General features: G+C 37.5%; 1 protein-coding gene, 1 non-coding gene and 1 pseudogene across 2 annotated transcripts; 2 read left to right on the plus strand and 1 right to left on the minus strand.

The window, feature by feature from the left end:
- Window positions 1-1,902, minus strand: LOC142628853 (uncharacterized; annotated as a pseudogene).
- A 49-nt stretch (window positions 1,903-1,951) lies between these two features.
- Window positions 1,952-2,058, plus strand: LOC142630132 (small nucleolar RNA R71). The gene has a single exon (XR_012843244.1). It is a non-coding gene; the product is annotated as a small nucleolar RNA R71 (small nucleolar RNA).
- An 8,121-nt stretch (window positions 2,059-10,179) lies between these two features.
- Window positions 10,180-10,695, plus strand: LOC142628854 (uncharacterized). The gene has a single exon (XM_075802890.1). It carries the CDS (start codon window positions 10,180-10,182, stop codon window positions 10,693-10,695), a length of 516 nt encoding a protein of 171 aa, XP_075659005.1.
- The last annotated feature ends 1,547 nt before the right edge of the window (window positions 10,696-12,242 follow it).

Genomic DNA, 12,242 nt, shown 5'->3' on the forward strand with positions numbered 1-12,242 from the left:
CTAACATTCTTGCAAGGAGTCAAGTTCAGAAGATATTACCATAGGAAAAGTCTCATAAGTTCCTAGAAAAGCATACTTGAGATCATTTGGCCAGGGCTTCAACTTCCATTTAGGTACTTGCTCACTATATGGGAACAACTTTATCTCATAAGGTGGCAACTGCTTGTATTTCAATTTCCTATTGCTTGCTTCCAATTCCTGTGCAAATTCAAAGAGACAATGAATGTAAGCAATTTGGGAATTCTCATCAAAGATAAAATCACATGAATTGACTAAACAAGTTTCTAATGTTTGGTCTTGAACAATTGTTTCAATCAAGTTAACTTCATGCACATCCTCTTCATCCCTAGTTTGCTTACAAGTATTAAAAATATTAAGCTCAAGGGTCATATTGCCAAAAGATAATTTTAAGACCTCCCTTCTACAATTTATCAATGCATTAGAAGTTGCAAGAAATGGGTGTCCTAAGATCATAGATATTTAAGAATTAGTATTGAAAATAGGATGCATGTCCAAAATAATAAAGTCAATAGGAAAATAAAATTTTTCCACTTGAACCAAAACATCCTCAACAACACCCTTTGGAACAATCACAGATCGATCAACAAGTTGTAAAATTATGGGAAGTGGGTTTTAACTCACCTAAACCTAATTGCTCATACACTGAATACGACAAAAGATTCACACTTGCCCCAAGATCAAGCAAAACTTTCTCTATTTTTAAATTACCAATCACACATGAAAAAGTGGAACAACCTAGATCTTTAAATTTTGGAGGTCTATTGTTTTGAATGATTGCACTAACTTGTTCAGTAAAAAATGCCTTCTTATGTACATTAAGCTTACGCTTAACAATACACAAATCTTTCAAAAATTTAACATATGATGGAATTTGCTTTTGACATCCAAAAGAGGAATGTTCACTTTAACTTGCTTAAGCACTTCAAGGATTTCAAAATTTTGATTCACTTTTTGAGGTGGAATCAACCTTTGGGGAAAGGGAGCAAGGATAGGACACCTTTCAATTTCATTCGGTTTAGGCTTAAGGACTTCATCACTACTCTTTATTTTGGAAGATTCATCATGTGTATTGCTTTTAGGAATATCTTTCTCAATGATTTTTCCACTACAAAGAGTAGTTACAGATTTAACTTGACTCACTTTATTTTCAGAGGAACTACAATCATTAACACAAAATTGACCTTAGGGTTTTGGTTGTGGTTGAGATGGAAACTTACCCTTTTCTATTGTGCTCATGGATGTGGTCAATTGAGTGACAGTGCTCCTAATGTCATTTAAGGCTTGTGAGTTCTAATTATTAATGGTGGATTGAGTTTGCATGAATTGTTGCAAAGTGTCCTCAAGACTCTTCTTTGGAGGGGGATCATAGGGGACAAAATTTGAACAACCATGTGTTGGAGGTGCAACCACATTATCATTCATCCAACTAAAATTTGGGTGATTCCTCCACCTTGAATTGTATGTCTCTGAATAGGGAGAAGGGTATGATTTTTTCACCATGTTCATAGCATTTGCTTGATCATGCAACACCTCTTTAAAAGCTAGAATTGTAGGGAATTCATTGGTAGGGTGTTCCATGGTCTCACAAATTCTACAAACTTCATCAATTTTAGGCATAGTATTGATTCCATTGAACTTCCTTAATTCCATAGCTTCAAGCTTCCTAGTTAGGCTAGCCACTCTAGCACTAAGGTTATCATATTCCCTAAGTTGGTACTTACCACCCCTAGAGGGGTTGGTGGATGCTTTAGACCTATCTGAGGTATCAGTGGTATCACAAGATTGGGTATTCTCAGCTAAGAGATCAAAATAATCAAAAGCCTCATCAGGGCCTTTATTTAAAAACTCTTCATTGCACATCATCTCTACAAATTGGTGCATCTTTGGAGTTAAACTTTCATAGAAAAAACTAATTATACGCCAAGTTTCATAGCCACGATGTGGACAAGCATTAAGCAAATCTTTAAATCTTTCCCAACATTAATAAAATGCCTCATTATCTTTTTGTAAAAAATTCATTAGTTGTCTTTTAAGTGCATTAGTCCTATGAATTGGAAAAAAATCTTTGAAAACTGAGTTTGCATCTCTTGCCAAGTACCAATTGACCTAGGTCTCAAAGAATTAAGCCAAGTTTTTGCCTTGTCTTTAAGAGAAAAAGGGAATAACTTCAACCTAATGGTCTCTTCATTACATGATTGGTCATAGAAGGTAGAACATACCTCCTCAAATTCCTTGAAGTGTAGGTAAGGATTTTCAAAATCTAAGCCATGAAATTTAGGAAGTAATGAAATCATACCAGGCTTAAAATTAAAATTATTTGCATTAGTTGGAAAAATGATGCATGATGGTGCACTACTCCTAGTAGGTTGCAAATAATCCCTGAGAGTTTTAATGGGTTGGTGAGCATGAAAGTTTTCATTATTTAAATTATTCTCATAACCATGATTACTCTCCAAATCCACCATGATATCAAGTGTGCGAGAATGTGTGAAAGAATCAGATAAATTGCCAAAAAAAATTATTAGACTCAATTCTAACCAAGCGATTATCACTATCACGACACCAAACACGCATGCAAAAGTAAAGCAAGAAAGAAAAAGAAAAAGAAAACAAAACAAAACAAATACCTTTAACAATAAAAAGAAGTAAAAATAAAAGAAAAACTCTAAAGGAAAACTAAACTACTTAAAAAGAAAAGAGTTGGAGAGATATTACCATATATGTGAAGAAATTTAATGTTGAAAACTTCTCCAAACGAAGTGGAACGCTTCTCTAATCGCCTAATCCCTGGCAATGGCACCAAAAAACTTGTTGTGACTTAAATAATGCTTTCAAGTGTAGGATTATCGCAAAGTAATAACTCAGTGAGTCTGAGATCGAATCCACAAGGAAAAGGGAATTGATTAGCAAACCACAAGAGAATAAAACTAAAACAATAAAGTTTAATTGAAGATATTTTTGATGGTATAGTAAAGGTAATTTAAATTGAGAGAAAATAGTAATATATTAAGGTGCTAAGGTTTAGGGATCCACACACAACACATTTATTGGTAGTCTTAGCAATATTTTTTTTATAACTCAACTAAAATTCATACAAAGGATGATCTTAGTCGGATGATTTCACAAAAAAAAAAAAAAAACTCAAGAATTAATGGTATAAGGTAGTTTCATGAAATTGATTGATTTTAGGCAAAACAAAACTAGTGAATTGGTTCGCAGGGAATACTAAGAATTTAACATGCCCGGAGTCTACGATAAATCAAAGGATTATACAGAACTAAACACTTTTCTAGATGAGTTAAATAATCAAAAATATAAAAACATAAGCATTAAAACCAATAAATAATTGTTAAGAACGTACCAATAAACAGTTGGGTTTCACCCCGGCTTCTAGTACGCCATAACACAAATAAAACTCTAAAAACTAGAAAAAAAAAAACTTTAAGAAAATCTAAATTATTTTCTACAGCAGCTCTCTTCTTAAATTTTCCCTAAAGAGTCTTTAAATAGGTCAAGGAATCCTATTACAAGTTGAATTCCCGTTTGGAGAAAATCCCAAGTTTTTAGGCTTCACTTAACCAACATTTTTGGCCCATTTAACTTCTGAATTCGGACCTTAGATCTCCAGCCCAACTTGAATAATCTCGATTGGACATCTGAGCCGAAAGTTATGCTCTAAGTACTAACTGGTGCGTAGGCTGGAATCCTAATCCGAATTGGACTAGGATTTGGTGCAAATTTCATTTGATTCCTTGCTCCAATTGGACTTGAATTTAATTGGGTTGGCCTTCTTTGACTTCATCATGGCCCTTGTAAAAGTAAAGTCCATTAGCTTTCTTCTTTGCACAAATCCACTTATTTAATTTCATTATCCTACAAAAGACAAGTTCACGCATTAAAATTCAATTAAGCATAAAATTGATTATTCAGCATTATTCCAAAACCAACTATAAAATGCAAGAATTAACTCAAAATAAGTATGATAATGATTTCTAATAATGATATAAATATGTAAAATTAAGCTATTATCAATAGACCATGTCGTATGGACCAACATAATGTTTATCACATTACAAGTTGGGAGGTGTAACGTCCTAACTATGGGAAACAATGAAACAACAAACCCACTCTACAATGTAATGACTTAGAACCTACCCTTATGATGGATAGTTCGTGTTAAATTTGCATTGCATTTTGTTTGTGTTTGTTTGGTTGATAAATTGATGTAGATGGGGACCTAGCTTTGTTTGACGCAACTAAGCCTTTTCTTAGAGGATAATTTGGTCAAGATCAGAGGGAAGACTCCAAGGATGACATTCAAAGTAGTAGTTCCAGTTCTAAACCCATCACAGTAATGAAGCCCATGAGCATAGAAGGCACTCCACAGTTACAACATCACAATCCTGTGTTCGACTTACAAGACAACCCATGTCATAAGAAGTCCGAAGACTCACCATGGCGAAAGGAGGAGAGCATTCAAACACTGAAGAACCCATGAACACTCAAGAGCTACTAAACACCATGGTAGCGAGTCAAATTTAGTTGAAGGAAGACATGAACCTCATCATACAGCAATTTCAGAACCTGAAGGGTGGCTAAGAGGAGAACAAGACTGATCATAATCCCCCTATCCTGGAGGGTGAGAAGAAGATTAATGAGAGGATAAATAAGGTGGAAGAGATGATCAAAAGGTCCCGCAAGATGGAAGACCTCATGGATTACCAATCACCCTTACTTTTCCTAGATGTGAGATTGCCTCCTAAGTTCAAGATGCCGACCTCGGACAAGTTTGACAGGACAAGCTACCCAAAGTCCCATTTGAAGATGTACATGAGGGATATGCAGCCCCAGGAGCAACTGAAGAACTACTTGCTCAAATGTTTCAAAATACCTTGACTAGAGCCGCTCTTAGGTGGTTCCTCAACCTAGATGATGCTAGAGCAAGGAGTTAGGAGGACATCTACCGCGAGTTTCACAATCAATACAAGTACAACATAGAAATGGATGTGATGAGGAGAGATTTGGAGACCACTAAACAAGAGCTGAAAGAGTCTTTCTTTGCCTTCATTACCAAGTTGAAGTCTAAAGCTGCAAAGATAATGAATAGGCCAAGTGAAAGAAGAACAATTAACCATGGTTCTAAAACTACAGAAGTTTCTAATATATACAAAAATGATCCTTACCAACTTATTGCCCCTATTGGCCCCTTGCAAATATCACAAGGGCCACCTCCAAAACCTAGGAGGAAATTTCATGAGCTGTATATGCCCGTAAGTCAAGTTTTTGAAAAACGAAAAGCAAAGGGGTTGCTAAAACCTTTAGACCCAAGACCAATCTCAAAGCCATTAACTGCAAGACTTAATGTGAGTAAAAGGTGTGCCTACAGGCCCAGGCCACGACACTGATAAGTGTTTTAGCCTTCGTCATGCAATTTGAGATTTAATAGACACTAAGGTGATTGCACCACCTACAAGGCCTAACATCACCAATAATCCCTTGCCCAACCACAATTTTGGAAAAGGACTGAGGATTAATTGCTTGATGACCGGAGAGGAAGGAGAAAAGGACCCATCTGAGTTAATTTATGACTTACCTAAGTTCTTTATGATGACATGGGAGGAGTTGATAGGTATGACGTCCACTGCAGGGTATGATATATGGAGTGAAGATGCTGTAGAAACCCCAAACTACCCAACATCCACATATGGGAGGAGACACTTCAAACCCAATGACTCATAAAAAATTGCCCACATCACAAGAAGGGAGACAATTCAAACCCCCACACCTAAAGACAGACAACCTGATAGAGGCCTTGAGCAAGTCTACCCAACAAACACCTACTGAAGAGGATGAGACCTCAAGCAGTTGCAGAAGATGCAAGCCAACATATCTTTATGGGGTTTACTCATTACCTCACACAAGCACCGCCAGAATCTGATAGATCTTCTCAATTAAATCCAAGTTACTACAACCACTATTCCTCAAGATCTGAATGCTATGATTGGGTCAATAAGTAGGGAATCCACCATTTCCTACTTTGACAAAGATTTGACGAAGAAAGGGAAGCACCATAATGACCCATTGCACATTACTATAGATGCCAAAGGCAAGAGAATCCCAATGGTCCTAATTAATGACGAAAGTGCCTTAAATGCATGTCCTTTAAAGACTGCAAGTTGCTTGGGCTTAAGCATTGAGAATTTTTTGCCAACTGATTAACATGTGAGAGCATACGACCATAGTAGAAGAGATGTCCTGGGAACCATGACATTGGAGTTCACCATAGGGCCAATGATCAAGAAAGTGGAATTTCAAGTGCTAAATATAGCTTCATGCTTCAATATGCTCCTTGGGCGACCATGGATCCATGATACAGAGGCTGTACCTTCATCCCTATATCAAAAGGTTCGGTTTCCGCATGAAGGAGCCATAATTATCATATATGGTGATACTCTGACTATACCAAAGTCTATTTTTGGTATTGATTCTGAGAAGGAGCCTTTAACCTTGGATGGCTTTTAAATTGAGAAGCCTGGTTTTGAAAGAAGAGAAGAAAGAGGTAGAAGATATTCCTATGGACTTTGCTACCTACAGCAACAACAATGTAGTGGCAATGATGAGGAGAATGAATTGTCTTCTAAGGATGAACTTGGGGAAGACTATGAAAGAGGCAACTGTATGAAAGAGGCAATTGCTCAAGTTCTGGTAATTTCTACTGCCACACCACCTTTCGGGCTAGGTTATAAGCCTACTAATGATGACTTGCTAGAAATGGAGGTGAGAAGAATGGCCCGTGCTAAGGCCAAAGCCAAGGGACTTCCTTGTTCCCCAGAACTCCTAAAGCCATACACACCCACATTGAACGGGAAATTTGTCAAAACTGGAGATATTTAACGCTATTGGGGATTCCCTGAACCGAGGTATGATCCCAAGTTAAAAACAATGGTGCTTGGGTTTGAGCTATTCTTTGATTATGACAACAAGCTTCCAAAATTGAAGAAGGAAGACACAAATTGGGTCTCAGCTGATTGGGCTGATTACATGAACCCTGATGCAATGACTATGCTTTTGGGAGATGCCATCTCAATATAGAAGAAGAAGAGTACTAGAAGGCTTGACAACATGCATTGAAAAGCCCATATGAAGTAAGAACAAATGATGAAGAAAGGGGGAGAAGCCCCTAGTGATGATGATGATGAAGGTAGCGACAGCAAGAGTGATAGTAGTAGTGATAATAGTAGTAGTGACAGTGGAGATCATGAGGACAACAACAGTGAAAGTGATAGTGATAGCGACAGTATTGAAGATTATGATAGCCAATATAGTGGCAATGATGGAGGAGAAACCCCCAGTGAAAGAGAGGATGAAGATGTAGGATCTTTCTATGAAGACCGTTTTGATGATGACGTGAACTATTATGATGGAGATATAGAGGATGATGCCAAAGCCGAGGCTATAGATATAGAGGATGGTACAAAAGCTGAAAATGAAGAAAATGAGCTAGAAGCTAAAGGTGAAGATGTAGAAGTTGAAGATGAAGAAGTAGAGGAGGGTGCAGAAGTTGAAGGTATAGATTATGATGATTACCCCTATGGGTGGCCCTCGAATTGGAGTTGCATTACTGATGTTAGTTCAAGATCAGGCCCTCGATATGACAAGCATGGTAGGGAAATTCTTGAGTTAGGGTCATTTCATAATTCAGAACTTGGCTCATTGACCCCATACACTGAGGAAGAAGATGACATAGATGCTAGATTGGCCACATTAGACAAAAAGCTGATGATCCACAGTTTCAAAAACCTAACTTTGGAGAACCTTGAAGATGAGAATGAGAGAATAGTAGGGAATGAGTCAAAGTACTTCCCCCAATACATCCACCCAATCAACAAAGGGAAGCAAGATCTATTTAGTGAGTGGGTGGACATTATAAAGCGTTTGGATGCTTATGTGCCTGACAAGCCCATAGATATGGATTGATGGTGAAAGCACGGATTATATGGATGAAGATCCCATGGCACTGATGCTGAGGGAAAAAGGAACTCATTGAGAGCCACCTACCATTGTTAAGGCCACAATTGAGTTGAAGAATTGGGTATGGGAGGGAGCCGCCCACCCTATGGAGGACTCTCTAGAGAAGATCAAGACCGTTGAGCCAATCACTCCTACCAAAAACATTGTCTCTATCCCTAATGAGTCTGTTTCTACTAGTATTATTGTTCCTATAGAGTCTGTTTCTATTGAGTCTGTTAAGAACTCTATTCCTTATAATATGATTTTTTTATTCTACTTATCTGTTGGCTTTGAATGTTTTTATTTCATAAACTGGTAAAGAAACTTTTAATAATGAGGAATTAAAAACAAGAGCATCTAGAACCTATAAAAGAAGAAACCCAACCTATTAACCTGGGAACTGATGATGAACCTAACATGATACAAATGGGCAATACCCTAACCTCCTCTAAGAAGGATGCATTAGTCGCACTACTAACAGAATTCAAAGAGGTACTTGCATGGTCATATGAAGACCTGCCTAGGATTGATACAGACATAGGGCAACACTGCATTCCAATAGATCCAACCATGAAGCTGGTCAAACAGAAGCTGAGAAGAATGAAGCCAGAGTGGACTCTCAAGATCAAAGAAGAAGTTGAGAAACAGTACAAAGTGGGATATCTGAGGGTAGTCAACTACCCAGAATGGTTAGCTAATGTGGTTCTGGTGCCGAAGAAGGATGGGAAAGTGAGAACGTGTGTAGACTTTCAAGATCCAAATAAGACTAGCCCGAAAGATGATTTTCCCTTACCTTACATTGATATCTTGGTTGATAACACAATAGGACATGCCTTGCTGTAATTTATGGATGGCTTTTTGGGATATAATCAGATAAAGATAGCTCCAGAAGATATGGAAAAGACCTTCTTCATTACTACATGGGGGACGTATTGCTACAAAGTCATATCATTTGGCTTTAAGAATGCTGGTGTTACTTACCAACGTGCAACCACTACCCTATTACATGACTTGATACACAAAAAAATAGAAGTTTATGTGGATGACATGATAGTGAATTCCTAAGATCGTGAAGGGCACATACTAGTTTTATGGAAGTTCTTTGAAAGAATCCAATTCTATAAGTTGCGGTTGAATCCAAAGAAGTGCTCTTTTGGTGTAACATCCAGAAAGCTATTGGGGTTTATGGTAAGCCAGAGGGGAATTGAAGTCAATCTTGACAAAATCAAAGCAATTATGAAGATGATGGACTAAAAAGGAGGTTCAAGGATTTTTAGGGAGGATACAATACATCAGCAGATTCATAACCCAGCTCACCATGACATGTGAGCCACTTTTCCAACTGCTCAAGAAATTTCCCACAATATGGAATGAACAATGACAAGAAACTTTTGAAAAGATTAAGAATTATCTGATGAAGCTACCAATACAGGTTTCGCCAGTACCTGAAAAGCCATTCTTGTTGTATCTCACAACTACGGATACAACAATGGGAGCTTTACTTGCTCAGTACCTAGAAGAGTCTAGGAAGGAGAATGTGATTTACTACATTAGCAAGAAGATGTTGGCTTATAAAGAGAAGTATTCACCACTTGAGAAAACATGTGTAGCACTTGTGTGGGCAACCCAAAAATTCAAACATTACATGCTTGCTTTCAAAGTCTTGTTGATTGCAAGAATGGACCCTTTGAAATTTTTGATGGAGAAACCTGTACAAGATGGGAAGACAGCTCTACTTTTGTCAGAATTTGATATTAAATATGTGACTCAGAAGTCTGTGAAGGGAAGAGCAATTGCTGATCACTTACCTTACTGTTCACCTGAAGAAGCTGAAAAAATCCAAGGAGAATTTCCGATGAGGATATCATAGGGATAAAGTTAGAATAATGGAAGATATATTTTGATGGAGTAACTAATCTAAATGGAAGTGGCATTAGAGTTCTCTTAATTTCTCCAAAAGGGACGCACATCTCATTCTCTAGTAGGCTCAACTTTCCTGCCACTAATAATGCCACTATATATGAAGTTTGCATTATGGGGTCACAAGCGGCACTAGGTCTTGGAGTAAAAGAGTTGGAAGTATAAGGTGATTCAGCCTTGATAATTTCTTAGATTTAGAATAGATGGAAGATCAAGGAAGAAAAGTTGATGCCTTACCATGAATGTCTTCAGAAGTTGGCCTCGAAATTCGGTAAGATTCAATACCAATATGTTCCAAGAATGCAGAATCAGATTGCAAATGCTTTAGAAACAATGGCATCTATGATGGATGGACCTAAAGAGGATGAAGCTCGACCAATAGTGGTGGAACAAAAAGAAGAGCCGGCTTATTGTATGTCAATAGAAGAAGATAAGGGAATGAATGGGGAAAGTGAATGGTATTCAGACATTTTACAGTACCTCAAGGATGACCAATTGACCATTAGAAGGTTTTCCACTAATCATATTATTTGTGGAGAGAGGCTTTACACATATGATGGAATTTATCTCATTTGTGTAACTGTCAAGGAAGCACAACAAATAATTGAAGAGGTTCATGAGTCAAGTTATGGGCCACATATAAATGCACACATATTGTCACGAAAAATAATGAGACAAGGTTTTTACTGGACTGCTATGGAAATAGACTGCGTAGCTCATGTTCAGAAGTGCCATCAATGCTGACTCCATGGAGATCTAAAGCACATGCCACCTATGTCATTACATACCATGACTTCACCCTGGCCGTTCTCTATATGTGGAATAGATATTATAGGGAAGATTAACCCAACAACATCCAATGACTATGAATTTATACTTGTTGCTATTGATTACTTCACTAAATAGGTGGAAGCTGCCTCATACAAGATTTTGAACTCGAGGAAAGTTGCTCAGTTAATTTAGACTAATATCATTTGTAGATATGTGGTATTGCATGAAATTATTTCAGACAATGGGCTGCATTTCAAGAGAGAAATCGAGAAGCTACTTCGACAGTTCAATATTCAGCACCATAAATCCTCACCCTCCCATCCTTAGACCAATGGAGCAGTTGAGATTGCAAACAAGAATATAACGTGAATTTTGAATAAGAGCACAAAGAACTACAAGGATTGGCATTTACAGTTACCCTATGCACTTTGGGGGTATAGCCATCCATTCGGTCTTCCACAGGAGCCACTCCTTACTCCTTGGTGCATGGGATGGAAGCAGTCCTCCCCATTGAAATGGGTGTTCGTTCATTGAGAATAGTATTGGAGAGTAAATTCCTGAAGTAGATTGGTTGCAAAGTAGATATGACCAACTATGCATGATGGATGAGAAGAGACTCGAGGCCTTGTATTACATTCAGGGTTACAAAAGGAGACTTGGGAAAGCTTTTGACAAGAAGGTAAGAACTAGAGTTTTGAAGTTGGGAGATTTAGTGATGAAAGAGATTCGAGCCCCAATTTAAGAAATGAACGGAAAATTCAAGCAAAATTAGGCAGGTCCATATATTATCAAGCAAATATACTTTAGGGGAGCAATAAGGTTGATGAACCTAGATGCAAACCCTTTCACTAAGCCAACCAATATGGATCAATTGAAGAAATACCACATCTGAGGTGGTAGTCTGAAAACACCACGACTAAAGAGGTTGTAAATTATGTTATTTTCTTTCCTAGGTTTGGCAAAAAAAAAAAAAAAAGATTGCTAGGCTGAAAACCCGAAAGGGAGGTCTAGTCAAAAATTAGGGCATTAAAAAGAAAAAAAGGTAGGTTGAAAACCCGAAAGGATGGCCTACGCAAAAAGAGAGCAAAAAAAGAGGAGAGTGAGAGAGCCTGCTAGGTTGAAAACTCGAAAGGGCAACCTAGACAAAAGTTAAGGCAAATAAAATGAACTATGTGATGACTTGCCCCTTTTGCCAAGGAGGCACATAGGCAACTATATATTGGTCCAATCACAACTTCCCCAAACCCACCATTTACCCATCGAGCAAAGAAAAATTGTTTCCAAAATTTAACCGTTCCATTAAACCATAAAAGAGAGAAAAAAAAAAAAAAAAAAAAAACCCTAAAAACCTACACTCTAAACAAAACCCTAAACCCAAAAGTCTTGAATAGTTCCTAAACCTAAGAGTTTCACATCAACTTTTGAAATAAACATGGTCAAAGCCAAAAAATAAGAAGATCATTTTTTCTTCAGTCTTTTCTCCTTTGGTTGTTCATTGGTTCCATCTGTGCTATGTACTT

The sequence above is a fragment of the Castanea sativa genome, chromosome 3, assembly GCF_040712315.1.
Source record: "Castanea sativa cultivar Marrone di Chiusa Pesio chromosome 3, ASM4071231v1".
Classification (NCBI taxonomy): Eukaryota; Viridiplantae; Streptophyta; class Magnoliopsida; order Fagales; family Fagaceae; genus Castanea; species Castanea sativa.